This window comes from Pezoporus flaviventris, unplaced genomic scaffold, assembly GCF_033815535.1.
Source record: "Pezoporus flaviventris isolate CSIRO_AGI_PZ_B2104156 unplaced genomic scaffold, CSIRO_AGI_Pfla_v1 ptg000006l, whole genome shotgun sequence".
Lineage (NCBI taxonomy): Eukaryota > Metazoa > Chordata > Aves > Psittaciformes > Psittacidae > Pezoporus > Pezoporus flaviventris.
This window is the reverse complement of record NW_026892554.1, coordinates 10,580,461-10,602,857: the sequence shown is the minus strand read 5'-3', so window position 1 is coordinate 10,602,857 and position 22,397 is coordinate 10,580,461. Positions and strand designations below refer to the sequence as shown.

The window sequence follows — 22,397 nt, the reverse complement described above, 5'->3', positions numbered from 1 at the left end:
CAGAGTTTAGTACTTGCTAATTTATCTCATTTGGACTTCAGTCTACATGTACCCAGCATAGACTCCCCAAGCCCCAGAATAGTGCTCCATGTAGTACAGCAGCAATATGGAACCTTTTTATATTCCTGGAAGTGTCAGGAACTGGCATGGTTCTGAGTGTGCATATGATGGGTAGGCAGAACATTTCTACAGGTTTAGACTGTAATTCTGTAACGAGTCCTTATACCCAATCTGACATGTTACTGATTAAGAATTCATACTATTTATGCTATGTAATATTCTCTTAGCTCATTTATTTTAAAACTCTCTGTTTTTTTTCTCTCCACAGGCCTTTGGTTTATCTGGGTCTCAAAATATTTGCTCGCTTTGGAATCTGTGAATTCCTAAACTGTTCAGAATCAACCCTGAGGTCGTGGTTACAAGTTATTGAAGCTAACTACCATTCCTCCAACTCCTACCATAATTCTACTCATTCAGCAGATGTACTACATGCCACTGCTTATTTCTTGTCTAAAGAAAAAGTAAAGGTGAGTCCATATTTATAACAAATAGTGTAGGTGGGAAGTAAGGTGCGATCAAACGAAGATCTCTCAAAAAAAGATGCCAAGAGACAAATGTCTACCTACTACCAACCAGTTTGGTAACTATGAGGTCAAAGAACTGGCTATTTTACATGAGTTCTAGGATCCCTTGTATAGTACATATGAAAGAGTGGATACTAATATTACAGGAATTCAGCTGTTCTTGATGGGAGACTAAGAAAACCAGCTTTTAAAACAAAATTTCTTCATATAGTTAAATTTTCTCAGGTGAGCTAATGACACAATTGTTTTTGTGACAGTACATGCCAAATACAGATTTAATGTAATAAATCGGCATCTTTTAAGCCTTGTGATAGTCATTTTGTAGAAGACTCCCAGGACAATATAGGCCATAAAATAGTTTTAGTGCTTCTAAAACTGTATCACCCACTGGGCGAGATGCCCTGAGGCTTAAAGAGACTGCACTGGAGGAGAGTATTGAAAAAGATTAGTATTTGAAGTCTCTTGTACCATAACACCCACTGGCATATTACAGCCACTGAGAACCCGAATAAATCAGAGCAACCTTTGCTCTCACATGGCCAGAGGGCAGACTGTAAAAGGGGAATTACAACAGCACTTGCATGTGTATGCAGTGGAGTGGCAGTACATATTTCTGATTTTTTGGACAGAAATTCCTACCCTGAATTAGCCTGCATGAGGATTGTGCTAGTGACGGACACCTGGCTGAGATATTTGTGGCTATAAAAAAGCTTCTGACAGCTCATTAAATCTGTAGTAAGTCCCTTAACCTGGAGCTGCAGCTCATTAATATGCTCTCCAGAGTCTGACTTAAAAATACTATATGCCAAGTGATGTTTTCAGCACCTAATTTGCCAAAGGTTTAGCTGGTCTTCCCAAGAATATCTATGAAAAACAGACAAGATCTGGACTCATTTCAATGCCACAGAAGCATGACTGCTGCCTCCTTTTCCAGAATGTTATTTCCATTCCTCTGTAGATAGAGGAAGAGAAAAAAATGTTGCAGCAGAAGAGAATCAAAGCTCAAAATTCTCTCTTTATCTTTTCAGAGTTAGAGCCCAGCTGCTTTTGCCTTGTCTAGAGTGCAACTTAACCTAAACACAGAAGGCCAGATTCTGCCACTCAAACACTGAGGTTCTTTTTCAGTGATTGAACTCAGTTCTTGCCTGGGAAAATCTTCTGGCTCCCAAATTGAAGCAGTATTCTCAGAACTGTTTCCACTTCTGTGCCACAGGAGTTAAGATGACAAAGTTAGAATCTGTGACCTGAAGTTGGGGGTGAAGGTGCTGTAAATTTCCCAGGAAGTCTGTTATGTCAGACTCGGGGAGTAAGTGTCAGATACACTGCTGTGGTCCTACAGGTCACGTATTCTCCAGTTTCTGGCCATTTTCCATCTGCACAGGTCTTTCTCAGCCAGACTGAGCACTGGTTAGTGTGTACGTCTGAGGAGAACCCGATCTAAAAATCTCTTATTTCCTAACTTCATACCACAAAAATAAAATCCCATGAGCAGCAGCTGAAAGAAAGAAGGAAGAAGCTAACACAAGGCAGATGATATTTCAGACAATGCTAACTATGAATCTGGAGTGGAAATAATTCTTTGTCTTATTCTCTACAAGACACTCTTGACAGTCCTTAATGAATAACATCCTAGCTGCATCAAGTCAAGTCACTGCATGATTTTCAAGAGGTGTAAAGTAGGGAAGGGATTGTTTTTTCACCTACCAAGTCCAACCATTCTGAATGGAACTGTGAAAGCTGGTAGAAAATTTGGACCTTAAATTCAAGCTAATTGGAATGGAAATTATCTGCCCTGCTCCCAGATTCAACTGGGAACACATCTGCTTTTGAGTCTCTTAATTAGATTTTTTTTGACAGAATTCTTTTGTATCTGTGATCCTTCACAAAAAGCCAGCATAAACACAGCATAAAGGCTAGTTTCCAAATATATACGATATTTTTCTGAGATGCTTGGTTCTTTATCTCCTTTATGCTATTAATACGGTATTAAAACTGAAGTACAAAACCTTGAAAGTCAAATGGTTTTGTATTTCATTGTAAAGTAGAAATAATTAGACACAAAGCAATGGCCAGTGTAAATAGACATAAAGCACAGAGTGCAGCATGCTAGCAGAATCAGAACTTGATACAGAAAGTATAGAACAGAGTCATGTAACTTTTCCATGGATGTAAACCATCAAGTATTCTTCAGAGAATTCATATTAGCTGTAGCCCCAGGACACTGTTATAGAACAGGATATATGGGAAACATTCCTTACAGATTGTAAACCTAGCTAGCAAGTAAAAGGAATGTGATTAGGGCACATTAAGTTTCCAAAAGAAATTAAGGGGTCTGGTGGAAATAAAGTAATTTTTAGCAGTATTGGTCTTTTTTCTGAGCCAAATACCCTAACTCCAAGTGAAATTGGTTTCTGTGTTGTTAGAAAAAAAAACCCCACCCTAATTTATTACTTTGTATTTGCTTAATTTGATGTGCTATGTCAAAGGTGGGGCTAAGGCAAAATTCAAGAGGCACAGAATGGCCAAAAAAGTTATGCAGTGTTCAGTGAAGCTTATAATGAATTTTCCATTGCTCTGTCTAGAACATCTGACCCTTACTGCAGAGTCCTGGCTTTTATACCTCAGCAACTTGGCTTAATCTTATGGACAGAGTAGGGTTTCCCATAAGTCTGCCAGGAAAACTGAGCATCCTTCTATTTTCAGCAAACTCTGGATCCAATTGATGAAGTTGCCGCACTCATTGCTGCCACAGTCCATGATGTGGATCACCCAGGAAGAACAAATTCTTTCCTGTGCAATGCTGGCAGTGAGCTAGCAATTCTCTACAATGACACGGCAGTGCTGGAGAGCCATCATGCTGCCCTGGCTTTCCAGCTCACCACCAGGGATGGCAAATGCAATATATTTAAAAACATGGAGAGGTAAGCTTAAAACCCAGGCTCCTTGTCTGCCCATTGACACCTCTCACTTTCTTCTGTGTAACATAAGATAATGCAATCAAGCATCCTAGAAGGGGGCAAGTGCCTTGTGGATAACTGTCCATAGCCTTTGTGCAAGTTTGCTTCTAAACAAGTAGAACTGCTTCTGCCTGTCCTGCACAGACTTAGGAGTAATCCCATGGTTTTAGTTCCCCTTGTGGATAAAAAGGCAGACCCTATCTAAGGAACTTAATGTGAGTACTAACGTTAGTAAGTCTAGAAGGATCATTTTGTATCATTGGACATCATAGAGGACAAGCTATGGCTGAGTGGGAAAATGTTTGCTGTGTAGAATGAAGACACAAAGAGTCACAGAGCATCAGTCAAAAAGTGAATGCCTTGTTTCAATGGGAAGGATAGTGAAGGACCTGTTGTTCTTCTTCCAGCCCTAGAAAGTCATCTAGGGTGAGGATGTGGCCATTGCCTTGGCCCTCTCAAGATACAGCAAAATAGTATTGCTGAAAACTTGGCTGGAACGTGAGCCACTGCCCAAGTGTCTCTGCTAAAAGCCTTGGGAACACACTGGTGTAGCATGTCCTGCTAGCCCTCCTGAGCAGCTGGGCCTCTGCTCAGCTATAGCACTGTTTCTGCTAGAGATGCAGTTATGCCTTTAGCACGTATGTCTCTGCACACCAAAGGGTTCTTCATCCAACACACAGCAGCTGCCCAAGCCCTTATTACTGTTCTTTCCTCCCCCAGCACCTCTCTTCAATGGAAATGGTCTGTAGCATTTTTGTTAGACTTGTTTTAGCAAGCAGCCCTTTGTGAACCAGCCAGCATTCTTAATTGTTTCCTTCTTTAAACAGGAATGAGTATCGAACCCTTCGCCAAGTCATTATTGACATGGTCTTAGCAACAGAAATGACAAAGCACTTTGAGCATGTCAACAAGTTTGTCAACAGCATTAATAAACCCTTGGCAGCGCTAGAAGAAAATGGGGTAAGCAACACTGCAAGTCCTCCTTAAAATGACGAGGCAGGGACTGGGGACCCTTGGCAGCAGGAAATCCCCACGTGGGAAAGTTCACCAGGAATGTGGAGGAAGAGAGACTAGAAATCAAAACCTCTGGGTCTGATTGCCCTTCTGCTTAGTACGATTGTCACACCAGTGAGGGTGAGCGGGGCTCACTTGGATCCTATTGATATTGCAATGTTATGATGTCATACTTGGGACCAGAACCTTGTTCTGTCTATTTTCCTGTTAAAAATGCCATTTTGATGAACACTGTCACTCCCGTAGAGTGCTAGAGGCAAGACTTGGCATTGCTGCTGGCCATTTCTGCGAAGAAGGCAGTATTTGGCTCAGAACAGAAACTGAATTACACCCTCAGTCACAACAGGAACCACTGGTGGTGCAGCATAAGGGCAGGTGATTGACTGCCACATGGTGCATTCTGTGGAAATAAGGGCCCTCAGCCTCCAGCGCTGCCTGACAGCACTCATGGGTTTCCGGTCTATTTTCTTTTTTGATCTTTAAAGTATATGATGGTGGCATTATAGATCACATAGACATAATCAATAGCGATCTGGAACCCCATGGACAAAATGAAATTGCCTGCTAAGAACTCATTCTGAAAAAAACACACCGATTTCAGTAACAGCTTCAACCAGCAGTTTTGTTGCCAGTAAGAGCAGTGTATAATTTTGTTGGAATGTTTTTTTGCAAGGAGGTTTTCAGAAATGGTTATAAAAGTGTATGGGTGGCAACGTCCTGTAGGAGCTATCATGGTTTTCTGTTTTCTTACCATGGTTTTTAGAAAGCCACATTTACGACTGTTGCGTATAATGGGGGAGGGCAGTCTTTTTATTATCTGAAGGTGGGAGAGGAACAGGTCTTGTTCCTTCATCCATAGAAGCAGACTGGAGCTTAACTGGAGGAGAGTACTTTTGAGCACAAGAAGGAAAATGTTTCCCTTCTTTTGGTTGGGAGTTCCTTAGTTCAGGAGGTTCCTGTTAAAAGGCATGTAATATGTGAGTGGGTAAACCAGATCATTTGCTGTGCTTCTTACTAACAGAATAACGCTGGCAGATCCAGTCCAGTTGTATATCTGGTTGCAGCGGCACTGTGTGTTTCTTGGCCTGGTTTCCCGTCATGGAGGTGACTCAGTTTGTGTTTGCAGACTGAGCTGCCAGTCGTGTGTTCCAAATGGGACAGTTCCACTTATTTCTTTTATTTATTATTTTTATACATTTGTTCAAAGAGCCATGCTGAGAAGCTGCTTTGTTTGTTTCCTTTCTTCTTTTGTTTCATAAACTGAAAAAAATCCTTTCCAGCTCCAGCATCCTTTATCCTCCCATTTCCTTTCATGATGTCATCTAAACCTATCACAGGAAGCCAACATCTGACATGCAGAGACACCTCTGCACTCTGAGCAGGATGCTGGGACTAAGCACAGTTAGCACATTTTATTCCCAAGACATCTGCATCTAGCAAGTAGAACTGTGCTCCTGGTTTGAACAGATCACAGAAGCAAACATCCTTTCTTGATTCTTGGTGGTTTACCTACTAGGATATTCTCTGCTATTCCTGACTGCATGATCTCTTAATAATTTTATGTGCTTCATTTCCATGCTTGTGTTCCTGGAGCTTCCACCACTTTATTTTGGCTTTCTCTTTCATAATTTTGCCATGTATTTGGAGATGTGTGCTCCTCAGTTTGTTTCCTCCATATTTTGCCTTCGACAGATCTAAAACTGAGGGAAAATAATTGGTTTGGAAGTTTCATTTCAGTAAGAACTACAGAGCTGGTGTTTCTGAGCCAGTTTACTACCAAATAATAATTTTTTTCATTATTGTCAGTTTCCTCCTTTAGAAAGAACTTTCTTCCACACAAGAACTTTCTTCTGAAAAATATGTCCTAATAAAAGGTCAAAATGTTTCTGCTGCTTTGTGTCCACCTCTTAGTACAAAATACGGCAGGAACTGGGGGCACATTGTCATTATCATCATTATCATTATTGTTAACTTCTTCACTGCTCTGACTGCAGACCAAGACTTTGTTAGGTGCCAGAGAAGTCTAGTATATCCCTTGCTTCAAAGCGTTTCTGTTCCATATAGATGGTGTTGTAAATTTCTGTATCTACCCATCTCTAAAGAGTCAAGCAACAATGCTGTACTTATAGGTAATTTAAAAAGATATTTTAATCCTGAATCTCTGTCCTTTGGAAATTTACTTCATCAGAGCTCCACAGAAATAGCTTCTAATCTGGATCATCATATTAGCTGTATATTGGCTCCAAATATAGAGTATGTTGACGTGCTTGTATGTGCAGTCTGGGAACCAAATATAAGCTATGTGTGGGTGAAAACTTCCCTAGACTTTCAGAGGAAAGATGAGCTTGTTCAGAAGCATGTTTCCAGTGTGTGTATATATATATATATATATATATATATAACTTTAATACTGATAAATTCTCAGAAAACAAAATTCCCAGTCAGGTCAGAGACTGATGGGCTAACATGAGTCCTGTGGAAGGAAGTGAGGAGCATGCCTGGGAGGCAATGTGGGATCTGGTTCTCCTAATAGTAGCAGTGCTGTCACAATGATTGATGCTCGCACTGATGAGGTTTGCGTGCAGAGGATGACCACGCAGCTCGGGTCACTGTTTTTTTTTAAACCAGCTATTCCATTCTAAATGTGCAAGTCCATTAATCCTTGGATTTCATCAGAGAATTACATTTTTCTGCCTACACAGTGCTCATCACTGTGTATAGTGATGAATGGATCCTCTCCACACTTTGAAGGATACAGATAAGGCATAGAGGGATTAGATGACTTGCCCATAAGGTGCCCAAGAGATCTGTCACAATGACAGTGACAGAATCCAGAAACTGGAGTTCAGTGCTAGTTCACAACTGTGGTTAACATTCATAATCCCCCTATAAATTTGGTTGGACATCAAATATGGTAGCCAGTAGCAGGACTGATCTGTGTAAGATCAGCTAAAAGCATTCCCAAGGCACAAAGCTTTTGAGTAAGTGCACAGAGCCCTTGCTAATGGATTGTTTTTAATTCTTAAATGTTACAGAATAATGGTGATGGAGAGTCAATCAAAACTGTTCTCAGGTCTCCAGAAAACCGTATCCTTATCAAGCGCATGTTGATAAAGTGTGCTGACATTTCCAATCCATGCAGACCCATAGAACAGTGCATAGAGTGGGCCGGACGCATCTCTGAAGAGTACTTTGCACAGGTAAGGCAGCTGAAATGGGGTGCTGAAATTCCAAGCTTTAATTCCATTTAAATTCTCTGTAAAAGAATAAAAGAGAAAGGTGCATATCTACCAGTGTCCCAGAACATCCCAGGCTGCATTACCTAATGTGAAAAACAGCCATATTTTTATTTTAAATGATGGGGTGTTACTCATACAAGAGCAGATGCCTTCAGACAGATGAAAGTTGACAACTTCTACAGTGCAATTTCTAGAAAATTTAAACTTTCAAGTTGTTCACTTTGGAGCTGGGCTTTTTGAGTTTTGCCTGTAAATTTATTCCCATCACAAGAAGAAGAGGAAGGGTGCCTCATGTGTCCCCACGTGCTGGCTATGCCTCAAGAATAGGATCATCAGGTCCTAGTGTCAGCATCGGAAAGAATCATCAGGTCCTTCTGTTAGCATGGGAACAGCACTGACCCTAAGAAATGCTGTAGGACTTCAGATCACTGCTGAAGAAAGATTTTAGGAAGATGGGGAAAAAGGAGAGGGCAGAGTCATTATTACAGATGGTAGATCAAATAAATACTGAGTTGGGACTTGGTACTTCAAGGTGGGGAAAGGAGGATAAAGAAGATATTTTGCCATTTCTAAGTTGTACAGATTGACATTTAATTTCCATCAGGCATTGAAGATGGTTGAGCATCTTCTAGCTACAAAGCAGTCATAACTTAATCAGTAACATGTGAAGTTACTTAAGAGTCAGCTTTGTGTGTAGATGCAGAGGTAAATACACAGCATCGTGTGAAACACTGGAAGGCAGTAGTAGTCCACTGTTTCACTGAAACCTAGACAATCAGGTGCTTAAGATTAAATTGCTGCCTTTTCAGATTTATTCGGGTTCCTCTGTTTATTTATCAGTTGCACGCTCTAGTCAGTGCCAAACAATCTGCTACTAAAAGAAGCCCATTAACAGAATGTGTTTTAGCTGAATAATCACAAGAGTGTTTTTTGCAGACTGATGAAGAAAGGAGACAAGGTTTACCTGTTGTGATGCCAGTTTTTGACAGAAATACTTGCAGCATCCCCAAATCCCAATTATCATTCATTGATTACTTCATTATTGATATGTTTGATGCCTGGGATGGTAAGCAAAACTCTGCTGTATTTCCTGACGATAACTATTGTGTGAACCTTTGAAACTACTGGGATATAAAAGTGCTTTCTTATGGCTCTTAAAGAAAGGGGGGGAAAGGGAAGATTTCTGCAATTCAAGTAATTTCATTATTGCTTAAAAGTATTTTGATACTGCTACAAGCCAGCCTCATGGTTTCTCTTTAATATATTAGATTCAGACAATGTTTCACTTTCTTAATTTTAAACTTGCTTCTCTGGAAAAGGAGAATAGAACATCTTCTCCCTGATAGCACTTTGGGCACAGTCATTTTGTCCATGTTAATATCAGTTATTCTTCAAGACAACTTTCTGCAGTCTGGAAACTGCTCGGGGGAGCAGCTGTTTCCTTCCAAGTGCTGCCTCTGTGGTTAAAAGTGGTCAGAAATGTGACTCTCCTGAATGCCAGACCATGACATGTGACTGAGATTTGAAGAAGTAGAATAATTACAAGCATAATTAGCTATGCCCCTCCTGGAAAACTGTGTCCTTTTGCTGGGACTTGCAATACCAGTATTAAATAGACTAATAGAACTGTTCTCACTGGCCTGAGTGATACATGAGTGATGAGAGCTATAGAGCCAAAACCATTTCAAGTATTGGTATGATAGATTTAAGCTTTCCTACTTAACACAGTTGCCCAGACATTTCAAGTGATACTTAAGCAGACAGAATCATGTGACTGTTTCAATTCTGCAAACTAAATGCACTCTGCCCTTTCTTCCCTAGCATTTGCAGATCTGCCAAATTTGATGGAGCATCTGAATAATAACATTAAATACTGGAAAGGACTAGATGCAAGGAATCTGCGGGTCCTTCGACCACCACCAGAATAGCAATTAGACCATGGTGTGTAATTTACTAACCAGATGCATATTTATTCAAGCTCACTTTTATTCATGTGATTTCAGATTTGTTTTGGTCTCTTCAGTATTACAGTAAGGCTAGCCCATGCGCTTGGGGAACTTTCAAATTCAAGAGAACATGAGGTCAGCAGTTGACTTCCACAGACTACGTGTGCGGACTCCAATGAAATAAGCCCACCAAGTGGAATTACACTGGATTGCTGCAGTACTTGTACTGAAGAGGGTTTATTAGTGAACATACTTTTGCGATATCTTCATACCAGTATGTGAAGCTGGAAGACCTTGAAGAATCCTCATTAAAAGAACATTCACTAGGAGACTGTCTGTTAATAGAGACTCACAGCTTTTATGAGAAAGCTACATGCTTTTTATAAGCACTTAAGACAGTTACGTAGAACAATCAGGCATTTAAAATGCAACTGTCTATGTAAGAATTTTTGATCTACGAAAATAGATGTACTGTATTTTTTCACATCACAGAAGGTGCAATCATTCACTTCTGAGCACTACTGAAAGTGAGTTCTCTTTAAGAAATTTAGTAGCAAATGTAAAAATAACACAAGAATTTTTGAGGTTGATCGTTAGCATCTATGATTCAAATGTTATGTTTTATTTATTTTGTTAGATGTTCAATATTTTCTATGAATTTATAAATACTTAAAAGCCAAAGCCAACTTTAGATGCATTATAAATTTACATGATTCATACTCATTAATATACATTTAATTGATGTACAGACCTTTTATTTTCATAATGCAAATACAAAATACTATACAATGATACCTTTTTATTGCACTGTAAGGATAGATGTGTATGTTTAAATATTGTCTGATTTATGTTAATTAAAGTAAGTTTTATTGAAAAGGTCTCACTTGAGAATTGTAGAATAAACAAGAGCTGTATACTGTCTGAGCACCAGAACTGCAGTAGTTCTCCCACAAACCAGTGAAAACAACCTGCTCTTCCCTTGGCTACAAAAATAATAATATGTTGGAACTTCCTGTTTTCTCCTGTGAAATTTTCTGACTGAATTCTCTGTCAAAATCTGCCTTATTTTATACAGTATTTCTACAAAGCATTCCACAGCATATATGAAGAGGTAATACTAAACAGCTAATGAATTTCAGCAATTTCTAGCCTATGTATTTTCCTCTGCCATGAAAGAAACGGAACATAAAGCCACCAACAAAAACCTTTAACTCAAGAAGTTTGTAAGGCTGCATACCTTCACAATTTGAATGAAACCTTCATAGCAAACACCAGAAAATAATAAAATGTATATTTTAAGAAGTGTCAAAGCCATTTCATTTGAAATGTATTTTTACTTTGCAGTTTGCAGACCAACAGATATATGGAATTCTTTTAAAAATAAGATACTTGCTGTCTGGGACAGGAATATTTGAGGGGTTTGGACTGGCATAAGGGTGATGAAAGGTGGTATATGATTGGCAAGCCCCTCTTTGTGGCCTGTCTTGGCAAGCCTATCAAACCCTTGTGTGCCACTGGACAAGTCTCTTCACAGCTAAAAGCAGCGTCATGCTGTATTCCACTGAAGGACTAGAAGAGTATCCTGCCAACCTTTCCTGTAGGCAGAAAAGCACTGAAAGAATGGCTGGCTGTTGTCAGTGCAGAGGCAACTGACTTCAGAGACATTCTGAACCATTCCTGAAGAAGCACAAGCAGGGGAAAGGTGGATGATGGATCAGATCAGAGACTGCAGCAGTAGGAGCCTTAAAGCAGGTAAGAAAGGAACAGGTAACCTCTCCAGATGTTACCTCTTTCTGTGTTTCTGCTTCATCTCCAAGCCGATGAGACTTGTGGGCCACCATCATTTGTAGCTCACTACTGTTCATGTGTGTGTTATGCCCTCCTGCCAGTGCTGCCCTTACCCTGCTTGTGTACAACCCCTTCCCACATAAGAACTGGGTTATATGCTGCTGGGGCAGGAATTCCCCTAGTTTCCTTTAGTTCATTGAAGAATGTATATTGCCTAAGCCAGTGGGACTCGGATCCTGCCACTGTCTCATGGACATAGTAGGACAAGAGGGCATGGGGTCCTTGTCAGTCTTCCAGGGGTTCTACAATTGATACTGAAGGGTGAGACATATTTTCATTGAAGGCTGAAAAAAAAGATGCCTCATTTTCAAAGGGAACGTGCAAGGAGAGAGAGTTGTTTTCCAGATACATTGTTTTCCTGGCAATATTATGTTGTCTTTGCCTATACATGCACCTACTGTAGTCAGCTTTAATTTGCCACCTGGTGTTAATGTCTTCTATCACACGCAGGTTCCTGTGCCTAGTTCAAGGAAAAGCTACGCTGGCTGCATTAGAAGGAAGCCACATCACACCATGAGTATCTCCTCCACTTACCTGCTGCAGTGAGGGTCAGAGAGGGAAAGTAACAGCATATGGGCCCAGAAAACGTCTGCAGGAAGGAGGTAAAAAACAGAAACACAGAATTGTTTAGCTTGGAAATGATCTTCAAGATCATTCTGTTAACCTAGCACTGCCAAGTCTACCATTAAACCATGTTCCCAGGTGCCACCTACGCAGCCTTTAAATACCTCCCGGGATGGTGACTACCACTTCCCTGAGCAGCCTGTTTCAATGCTTGACAACCCTTTTGGTGAAGAAATTTTTCCTAATACCCAATCTAAACCTCCCTGGAACAACTTGAGACCATTTAATCTTCTCCTGTCACTTGTTACTTGGAAGAGACCAACGCCCACCTCACTACAACTTCCTTTCAGGTAGTTGTAGAGAGAGAGGAGGTCCCCCCTGAGCCTCCAGGCTAAACAACCCCAGTTCCCTCAGCTGTTTCTCATTAGACTTGTGCTCCAGGCCCTTCACCAGCTTTGTTGCCCTTCTCTGAACACATTCCAGCACGTCAATGTCTCTTTTGTAGTGAGGGGCCCAGAACTGAACACAATATTTGAGGTGCAGCCTTACCAGCGCTGAGTCACTTCCCTGGTCCTGCTGGCCACACTATGTCTGATACAAGCCAGGGTGCTGTTGGCCTTCTTGGCTGCCTGGGCACACTGACAGCTCATTCAGATGGTTGTTGACAAACACCCCCAGGACCTTTTCTGCTGAGCAGCTTTCCAGCCACTCTTCCCAAGCCTGTAACATCGCATGGGATTTTTGTGGCCCAAGTGCAGGACTGAGCCTTAAAACTGGCCTCAACTTACCGATCCAGCCTTTCCAGATCCCTCTGTGGAGCATTCCTACCCTCAAGCAGATCAACACTCCCACCCAACTTAGTGCACCCACTTACTGAGGGTGCAGTCGATCCTCTCGTCCAAATCATTCATAAAGATACTAAAGAGTATACTTCCTTCATAAGCATAGTTAATATTTTGGATTATATTAATGCATGGTAATAAAATGCCAGATGCATCATCATTAAAAGGATGTGATCAGTGTGATTAATTCCCTGAAATTCACAATGCATCTTCAATGCTATCACTTGGAGTATAAAGTTGTGTTAATCAACCCTCTGTATCAGACAGATTTATGTCCATATTGATGTACAATAATTTCACTTAACATAAAACATGGATTTGCAGCTACTGAATGCAGCTCCATTCATTCTGCTGTCCATCTAAATTTCACTGTTGCCAGGGCCAGATTGTAATTAAAGTCTGGAACTGCCATGCCTGATCCTCACTTAAGAGCTCATCCCACTGAGCTTCCCTCTACAAGCTACATCTCTTAAATGGTGTGTGCAGTTCAGTGGTGGCTGAGCAGGTTCAGTGGGAATGATTCCAGGCTGCTGCTCATGCAGCAGGAAGGGCCTTGCCGTGGAAGAGTAATAGCTCTAATGTGATATTCATCACCCCAGGATCCAGATGTCTTTCAATCCCATTGCAAATTCCTCAGACATTCCAGATCCCTTTCATCTCCAAGATTACACAGTAATCACATGCCCTGTGCTCTGAACCCTTTACAGTTTAGTACCTCTTCCCATGCTTTTTGAAATGTACACTCAGTGACAGAGCTCTGCTTAGGACAGAAACCATGGCTTTTCTTCTTCACCATGCAAGGGAGAATGATGGAATAAACTGAAAGAGTATAACTGAAGTTATTCCAAATTTCAGACAGGCTGACAGTCTTACACAGTGTAATGCTTTTCATTTGTTCTTGTTCTAATACTAATACAAGAGTAAATTCCAGTGTAGAAGTGATTAAGGAGAGGTCCTTTATGCCGCTCTGGGCTTTTAATCTTAAAGCTTTGGGGTTTACAACTGAAGATTCAGCAATTCAGCATTAAATGACCCATTCAGAATGACTGACTCTGTTTTCCATGCTGCGTATTTTCAGTCAGCTAATGCTGCTAAACCTGGGTATCACTTTAGTTGCTTCCAGGCAAGTCTGAACTATTATAATCTGGTCAAAAAAGAAGTTGGCTCCTCAGCAAATTGCCCTGGATTAATATCTTGGTCCCTTCAAGGGATGGGTATAAAATTCTGAGTAATAATTGCTTATTCTTACACAAGGAGAAACCATCTGTTGTGCACAGCTACCTTGTCACGGGTCTGAAGACAGCTTTCATACTAAGATTTTCCCTGTGGCTATATGCAGATTAAAAATCACTTGGAATAAATGCCTTGGTTTTCATTGCAGTGCTTTTTGCTGTGGCTGCCTCTGCTTGTCTCAGTAGAGCCATCATTGATATGACACTTAAGAAAATGTGTCATGAACATGAAGGAATTGAAGCAATGACAAAGCCATTCTTACACAGAAGAAAGGATAATAAATATCTACTAATCCCTTACAAGATGCTCAGAAACAGCACAGGGAAACTGTAGTCACTTGTGCCCTTCTGTGAGACCAGAAGGGTTTGAGTCATGACTCTGCATGGAGCACTTTGAAATAAAGCCTCAGAGCTATTCACAAGCTTCAAAACAAATAATCTCTCTGTTGATGTGTGACATCATGCCTCCCAGGTACAGTGGTCCCAGGGGTGCTCATTAAATGACAGCAGAATGGACTGTATTTCATCCCGACGTCATGTTTGGATGCAGAAAATGAGCTTTTAAATTACTGCCATGTATGTCCCTGTGCAGCCTGTGCTTCTGATTCAGAGCAAGGGGATGTCCATGTGCTTCAGCTATTTTTTCTTCTGCTGAAGCTATGGCTCTGTGGGCAAAGGACATCTGTATTGCAACTCCACTGAATGTTTTCTCTCTGTGCCTGCTAGAGCAAAGTGTCTCAGGCTCTCGTTTTTTTTCCCCTTGTTTAACATCTTTAAGAATCTCTCCCACACTTCCCACACAAACCTCAGTGAACACAGCTTTGCAAATCCTGTGAAGCAATGTGTTAGCATCCTCTTTAACAAGCAAGACAACTGAGTTAGAAAAGGCCAGAGGACCAAGAGCCACTAAGCAAAATGGGTTTGAGGCTTCAGAACATCTTGGAAGTCCTGGACCTGCAACCCTTGCCTGATAAGTCTTTCTCAGGACAGAAAACAGTCTTCTGGTCATCTGATGTTCCACTTTTTCCCTCTCAGCTTCTCTATCTTCCATTTTTCTTCTGATCCGGTTTGCTGGGAGTCCTTCCCTAAACTTCCACTGGTTGTGGATCTCCCTCAAACACACAGCCGTAACACTGGGACTAAATCCTGCCTTTCAACTGACTCTTGCTGCTTACAACAACTTCTACCACAAGAAAATCTTTTTCTGATTTAAGTTAAAGCCTTCTTACGCTGCTTACACAGGCAGAAGGAGGATACAAACATAGTTAACTAAACCAGCTTATGAGTGCTGCATTGCTACTGCAATGACTGTATGACTGTGTACGCATGGTCTTAAGTATTGTACTCCCACAAGCAAATCGAAGTTCAGGAGTGTTCACAGGCACAGCTGCCTTAGAGGTTATGTTAGAAAATACAAGCAGCTGTGGACACTTGATATCTGAATCATTCCCTGGCTTGCTTGCTCCCCCCCTCGAGTGGCAAGAGTCATTGCTAGAGCTAAAAGTAATCTTAGTTCAGCCCATGGTAATTAACAGAAGTTACTTTGTCTTTTAATCACATAGGATTCTCCTGAGGTAGTGAACTAGCACACAAGGCACACAGTTTTAGAAAAGAAGTGAAAAGGTGACTGGTTTTCGAAAGAAAGGAGGAATTTAGATAGTATGTAATTATTCAAGTGGGAAGTTGATCCTGTCAGTCTTTAATATTCCAAAGTGGTATTTGATGTAAATCCTTCCCCAGAGTTCATTATGTTAGCTCTTAGCTCAACCTGAGTGTGCCGAGTGCCAAGTTCAGCATGCAGAATGTTCTATCAAGTAGAATGGCGTCAGGCTGGTGATCCTGCAGCTCCCTGCTTCCTTGGGAGGAGGTATGGCTCTATCTTCAGCCTAAAGATGAATACGTTTGATGAGACTCCCTTGATATCTGCAGTGTGGAATGTGTGAGAAATTCTGCTTTGCACCTCCAGCAGAACTGTCCCTTCTTGCCTAAAAAAAATACAAAGTAAATGTTACTTTGCTTTTTCTTTACAGAAGATGAAGTTTTTACTTCGCAGATCCCTAAGCGCATTGCAAGAAGACCCACAGAGCCCTTTTGCAGGTAGGTAAAACAAGCTGCAGGGAAAAACAGTGGCCTGTTAGCATCCACCCCATAGCAAACCCTGGCCTAGTGCTGGGGCCTCCCAGGCTGCTGCTGAGGGCTCCAAGTTGAACTGTGCTTTCAAAAGAAGTGGGAAGAGAAATTAGGAAGCAGGTGTTTTCATTACAGTTTGTCACTGCTGCATTACAGACATCCTGTCACAGCTCCTGAGAAGCCCTCCCCACTTTGTCCTGACCTCAGTGAGACCCGCGGGAGTGCCGAATGCCATCAGCATGTGTGCATGGAGTCCCTGTCCTCGGCAGTGGGTGGTGACAGCTATTTCAGATGCTGCTTACCGTAAGTAAGACAGACTGCAATGATAGAGCATGAATGTAAGTGCTAAGGAGCAGGCAAGATGCCCAGCCACCCCACCAACGCTGGGCTGGGAACGGCATGCATAACATCAAGCACTGCTTTTGGGGACAGTGAAGGAGAAAGACTCCAACTGCATGAATAGACAGTTTTCAGGACATCGGGAGAGCACAATGTTCTTCACCATACAACCAAACCCTAGAAGTGAGCAGCCTCGCCTAGCCCCTGAAAATTCATGCTGCCAGCCTCAGTGCAAATATGCTGTCCCCAGTTATGACAAATCTCTGACAAGTCAGGGTCAGAAAGCAGAAAGTTTTAGCTGCTCTGTCATGCCAGGAACAGAAAAAAGAAATCAAAAAGCTTTGTCTTAAAATAAGCTGTTTTAAATAAACAAATGTTCTTCGAACCACATCAGAGTACATACCTACCAATTTTTGTTAAGTAAATACCAGTGACATGTTTTAAGTCTGGTGCAGGATGTACCAGCAAAGTGGTAGTTGTATTGCTTTTGTTGTAACAAGAGTCAACAGTGTTTCTATAAAGTAGTCTGAAAAAAAGGGACTTTTGGGTTGTTTTTCCCACTTGGCATCCCACAGAGAAACATCTGCCTAGCAGCAGCCCCACCTCAGGACTTTCAAATAAAAACCCTTCCCAACACATTGATTTGGGTGAGGTTAAACTTCACTTTGATTGGCTTAGCTCAGTTTACAGTCTGCCTCTTGGGTGTTATTTTTTTACCCATGATCCACCCACCTCTTAGATCATTTTGGCTTTCTGAAGGAAAGCTGTCCTGACACTGGTTGCAAATACATGGTCAGGTTAGTATAGTCTGTACCTGAAATGCCACGGTGCCACGGCTGAGCCAAGTTCAGGCTTATTCCCGCCTCTTCTCATCAGCTGCTCCCTGAGCTTAGATTTCCTTCCAGTTGATATTAGTGCTGTAAGCACAGAGCCCTGTGCTCAGGCCTGCTCGTCAGAGCTTCCCACCCAAGCTGACCCAGTATCACCAAGATATACCAGCAGTATGCAGAAAGCCACTGAGGGACCAAGAAGGCACCCCACAGCCCAAAAGCCAATGGTTGCTTTTCCATGTGCAGCGAAAGGACAAAGGCATACCTATTTATAATTTAAACAGATCTTTGTATTTGTATTTTGGTCTGCCTGTCCTTTGACCTCTCAGCTTATTTACCTCTTTTAAGAGCCAGATACTAACTCAGGAGCTAACACACAGAGGAAGGCAAAGCAAGACAACAGGTTGTTACAGTGATGCTGAATTGGAAGTTCCTCGCCAGGAACAAAGGTTTTCCTTTAGGTCTGACAGGCTGTGAGGAAATCAGACTTCTTCTTAACTGTCCTTTCCTGTATGTCAATACAAGTGATCTCTTTGGTCATGCTCAGAAATTTGGGGCTTAATAAATAATCACTGTAGAAAATGTGCTTCCACATATGGGAAGCTACGTGAATTTTTCTCACGGTTTTTGTGTGGTGGTGGAGAGAAAGGAAGGTCATGATGTGTGGGACCCACGGGGGAAAACTGTCATTCATAAATCAGGCTTGAGCTATCCTAAAGTCAGGCCATTGAAATCACAGTGAGGTGCAGGCAAAAATGACAGCTAGGCTTTTATCGTATGCCATGGCATCACAGGTTGTCAATACTATCACTTTTCTCCCTTCTTTAAAGCTTTCTTGTCAGAGGAATCAAAGCCCCATACCTCCCCCTTCCCAAACTGCCTCCAGTTAGTAATAGCATGAACAGCAGTCAGCCCAGATTTGAAAGAGGCTTTGACAAGATACTGCTCTTTGATAAGCCATTTCAAGGGTAGGAGGCAAAGTGTTTACTCTGCTTGGAAGAGGAGTATGCTGAGCAGTTTGCTTTTCTTCTGCTGAGGCCAAGCTGAGCTTTGTTACCTCCAGCACACGGAGCCCGCAGGGGTGTTTAATGACTCCTGCTCTTCACCTCTGGCTATTTCTTTGCCTTATACAAGAATAAAACCTTAGGAAGGAAGCCCAGCCACCTGTGCCTACCTGCGACAGCACCACTGTGCTGAGCCTTAGCAACCATCCACTCCCCAGCTCCCCCATCCAGGGCTGTTTTTCCTGCCTTTTTTTGGCTGTCTGGGAGGCCCTGAGGAATGAGTGTGGTGAAACCCAGGAGTGCAGCTGGTCCAAGGGAGGGAATGTCTGAGCCCTCCTAACCATAAACTGCAGCAGAAAGGGGCAAATGTGCAAATAAGGCTTCAGGTTGGGCTGGCCAGCCTGACTGGGGGTGTGAAATGGTTTCACCTCTAAGATCTGAAATGATTTAGAAAGAATACTCAAGTTTTCCCAAGGCCTAGGCCCATAGTAAAGGTACCAGGTGCTTTCCTGGCGGCAGAAACAGCCACACCCCATGAATGAAGGCAAGCAGGGCTGCTACTGACTCTTGCTACAAGAAAGCTTTTTAAACTCAGCTTATAAATGGCAAAGCTATTGTATATTCATTTCATGAAGTGTTTATTGCATAGGCTGTTAAATATATCCAATATACCTGACTCTGCCTGCACAGGCACAATAAGTAGGTTTATTCCTGCATCCGAGCTGAAGCTTTCAGGTCAGCACGGGCATAGGACAGGGCAGGAGGCACTGGGGTGGCCCCAGGCAATTCCTGACCATGCGTTTTCCAACACTTCAGATGGAACATAGGGAATTCTGTTTAAAGATTGAGAGAAAAAGCGCGTGACTCCAACTGGCTGCAAATAGCTCTGGGTAGAAGCATCTACAGGCTACTTTTTTGGCCCACTCTGGGGGATGGGTGCCCACGCAGGTGGTTTTGGGAGCCTTGGACCCCAGGGACTGAGCTAACTCGCAGCTTTTTTGTGGCCCCATTCCTGCTTCAAGCTGGTGGCTCCCATTCAGCCATGCCAGAGCTGTGCCCGGAGCAGAGCCCAGAAGGGTGTCTCTCACCAGAGCTAGTACCAGGATGTTATTATTCATGCTTAAATCTGCAGGATCGAGCACTTGTTACCGGAAGGACGCAGAGAAGACCAGCACGTGTTGCACATGATGGTGGCGCCTGGGAGGGCTGCGGGACGCAACAATGAGCTACGGACAGAGCAGGCGCTGCCCAGCCGAAAGGCGGGTGCCGTGCGCGGGTACTCGGGGTCGGTCCGTTACTGCTCGGCAGAACGCTGCGTTACCGCCCCGAGCCGGGCTGGCCCAGCCCCTGCGCCGTCCCGAGCCAGCCCCCTCCTCATCCGCAGCCCCGGCAACTCCCGCCGGCCCCGTCCGCCTCCACACCCGCCGTTTCCCGGGGACACGGCTCCCCACTCCGGGTAAAACACGAGCCACCGAGCCCTCGGGTCGCGCCTATCGCAGCAGCGGAAGGCCCTGCCCCGCCGGGCCCGGGCAGGAAGCGGCTCCGGGCGGCCTCTCCCGGCGGCCTCCGCCCGCAGGAAATGGCGGTAGCACGAGGGGAGCTCTCATGGCGGCGGCGGGTGCCCGCGGCTCCTCCGCTCTGCCCGTGGCCAGCGACCGGCGGAGCCCCCTCGGGACCGCAGAGGCGCCGCGTGGTGCCGGGGGGCGGCCTCCGTACTCGCTCCGCCTGCAGGTCATGTAAAGGCGGCCGTGCCGGTGGTAATGCGGGCCTGCGCCAGGCCGGGCCTCGAGCGCGGAGACCCGCTGCGGTGGGTAGAGGCGCGGCCCGGTTGCTGCCCGCGGCTGCCGCGGGGCTGTGCGGCCCTGCAGGGTCTGTCGGCATCACCACGTGTCTCGGCGTGGAGCTCCCAGGTAAGCGTTGAGCGGGCCCTGCGTGAGGAGGGAGCGCCGTGGGTTTAGGGAGTGGCGGAAGGCCCCGCTCTTGGTCGGTTCCTGGGACTGCCCAGGTGTTCCTTCCGGAGGTAGCTGGAGGACTAAGAAAGTGGAGCCAGTGACACTGTATTGACTCCACTGATACTATCCTCCTAAATTAAATGGTGGAGGAACAAGGCCTGCCTGTGAGAGAAAGTCAGGGCCTACTTCGTCTACCTACAAGGTTTTAACGGCAATTAGAGGGAGCAAGTTACAGCTCGGTATTTCTGTAGAAAATGGTGTGTCTGGTTTGAATTGAACACAATAAGCCGAATTCCAGGGCTGTTGGGTTGCCTGTTCCATCTGTGCTGTGACAGTGTTTTACCTGCGTGTTTTCGTTCACAGGCTCCAGGACTGGTTGAGGAGCGACGCTGGACACCCTGAAGGATTACGGTAACCAGTTTGGAAGCTGCACCCCGTCTGCTCAGCCCCACTGTTTATGTAAACCCGTTTGATAACTCGTGCAGCCTTGCGGAAGGGTTTTGTGTGATGCCCTCCGGTGGCCACAACGTGTATTTTAAACCAAGCGGGAACAGAAAGGGATTGGAAAAAGTGATCCTTTTTGCCCTCTTAAAAGATGTTTGAGGGTAACACCTTCTAAGCCCGAGGGCCTTTGGCAGCCAGCCCTGGCAAAGTCCCTGGTTAGCTGATTTGGGCTGTCCTGGCCTTGGGCAGCTCCTGCTGCTGTAATCCCTGCAGCGGGTGCATGTACTAGTAAACGCACACAGTGAAATCCCTGCAGGGGGTGCACGTACCAGTAAACGCACACAGTGAAAAGCAAGAGGAAGAAAAATACTGACAGGTACCAGGAAAAATGCATCTTGCAGCACATAGCTTGCAGTCAGAGACAAGGACAACCCATTTTTAACTGCTGTTGTGCTTTCACATGATCTACTTCAGCAGTGAGCCGGACTTCCTGTAGACAGGCCAGAGGTGAGAAGTGGTTTAGCTTCAGTAGGAAAATCCCCTTTTACTGTCAGATACAGCTTCCAGTTCTGTGCATGCCTGGCCCTTACTCAGAAATGGACAACACTTACCCTGTCTGGTGGACTACACAGAAAGTTGAGGTCGATGTGAACGCCCAGCCTGAGTGTACTGGTCTGATCAGCAGACCTGGTAGTGGAAATGGTGGCTTCCCTGTAAAGGATTTATTTACAATACAGTGACAGCTGGTTTTAAAAAATTAAGGCTGTTCATGCCTTTTTCTTTGTTGTATAAATATTTAAGTGACAGGGCTGGTATTCCTAAGGGAGGAAATGCTTGGGTTACTGCTGACAGGTGAGGCATATATTAAACTGAAACATGTCAACTCATTCCCTTACTGTTTTCAACCTAGTAGCCAATTACTATTTATTTGTTGCTTTTTCAGATAGTCCTGTTCTGCCTTTGCTGTCCTGTACCATGGCAGGCGATGAGCACTGGGCCATGTTCTGCTGAGCCGGCTGCTCCATGCTCAGCCTTCAGGCCTGCGTTCTCCAGCAGATTCATCAAGCTGGTAATGTAATGACAGCTGTTTGGTACCTGTAGTCCCACTCCCAAATGTGTCCAAGCACCTCACACTCAGCTCAGAAAATCTGTCCTTGCAGCAGTCCAGCGAGAGGGTTGTGAAGTCCCAGTAGAGGTGGTGGTACTGCTCACAGCAGAACATCTGCTTCCATCAGAATTGTCGGGTTCACCTCTGAATGCTTGTTGGGAGGGTCAAACATCTTCCTAGCTCTGCTCTGATACTTGCGTATCTCACTCTTTCAGATACCTGCTTGGTACTTGGTTTTGGGCGGATAAAGGTAAAACATGTTCCAGTGGGTGAAAGTTGGACTCTGAATCAAGGCATACATTTTTAAGCAAAGAATGAAGCTTTTTCAGCACTGCAGTCCCTGCAGAGGAGCTGTATGCTTCAC

The 22,397-nt window shown here is 43.7% G+C and overlaps 1 protein-coding gene and 1 non-coding gene across 6 annotated transcripts in view; both read left to right on the top strand.

Moving 5' to 3' along the window:
• PDE8A (phosphodiesterase 8A) overlaps positions 1-11,042 on the top strand; it is a 150,045-nt gene extending 139,003 nt beyond the window's left edge. For 4 of the 5 annotated variants that reach the window (XM_061446866.1, XM_061446864.1, XM_061446868.1 and 1 more), the window contains 6 exons: positions 329-527; positions 3,288-3,505; positions 4,369-4,501; positions 7,591-7,755; positions 8,731-8,860; positions 9,616-11,042. In XM_061446866.1, the coding sequence (XP_061302850.1) occupies positions 329-527; positions 3,288-3,505; positions 4,369-4,501; positions 7,591-7,755; positions 8,731-8,860; positions 9,616-9,722 (952 nt within the window). In that variant the 3' untranslated portion in view covers positions 9,723-11,042. The remainder of the gene's footprint in view (positions 1-328; positions 528-3,287; positions 3,506-4,368; positions 4,502-7,590; positions 7,756-8,730; positions 8,861-9,615) is intronic. The other variant, XM_061446865.1, reaches the window with a different exon arrangement.
• Positions 11,043-20,553: 9,511 nt separating this feature from the next.
• LOC133266229 (small Cajal body-specific RNA 15) lies at positions 20,554-20,684 on the top strand. The gene has a single exon (XR_009742291.1). It is a non-coding gene; the product is annotated as a small Cajal body-specific RNA 15 (non-coding RNA).
• Positions 20,685-22,397: the final 1,713 nt, after the last annotated feature.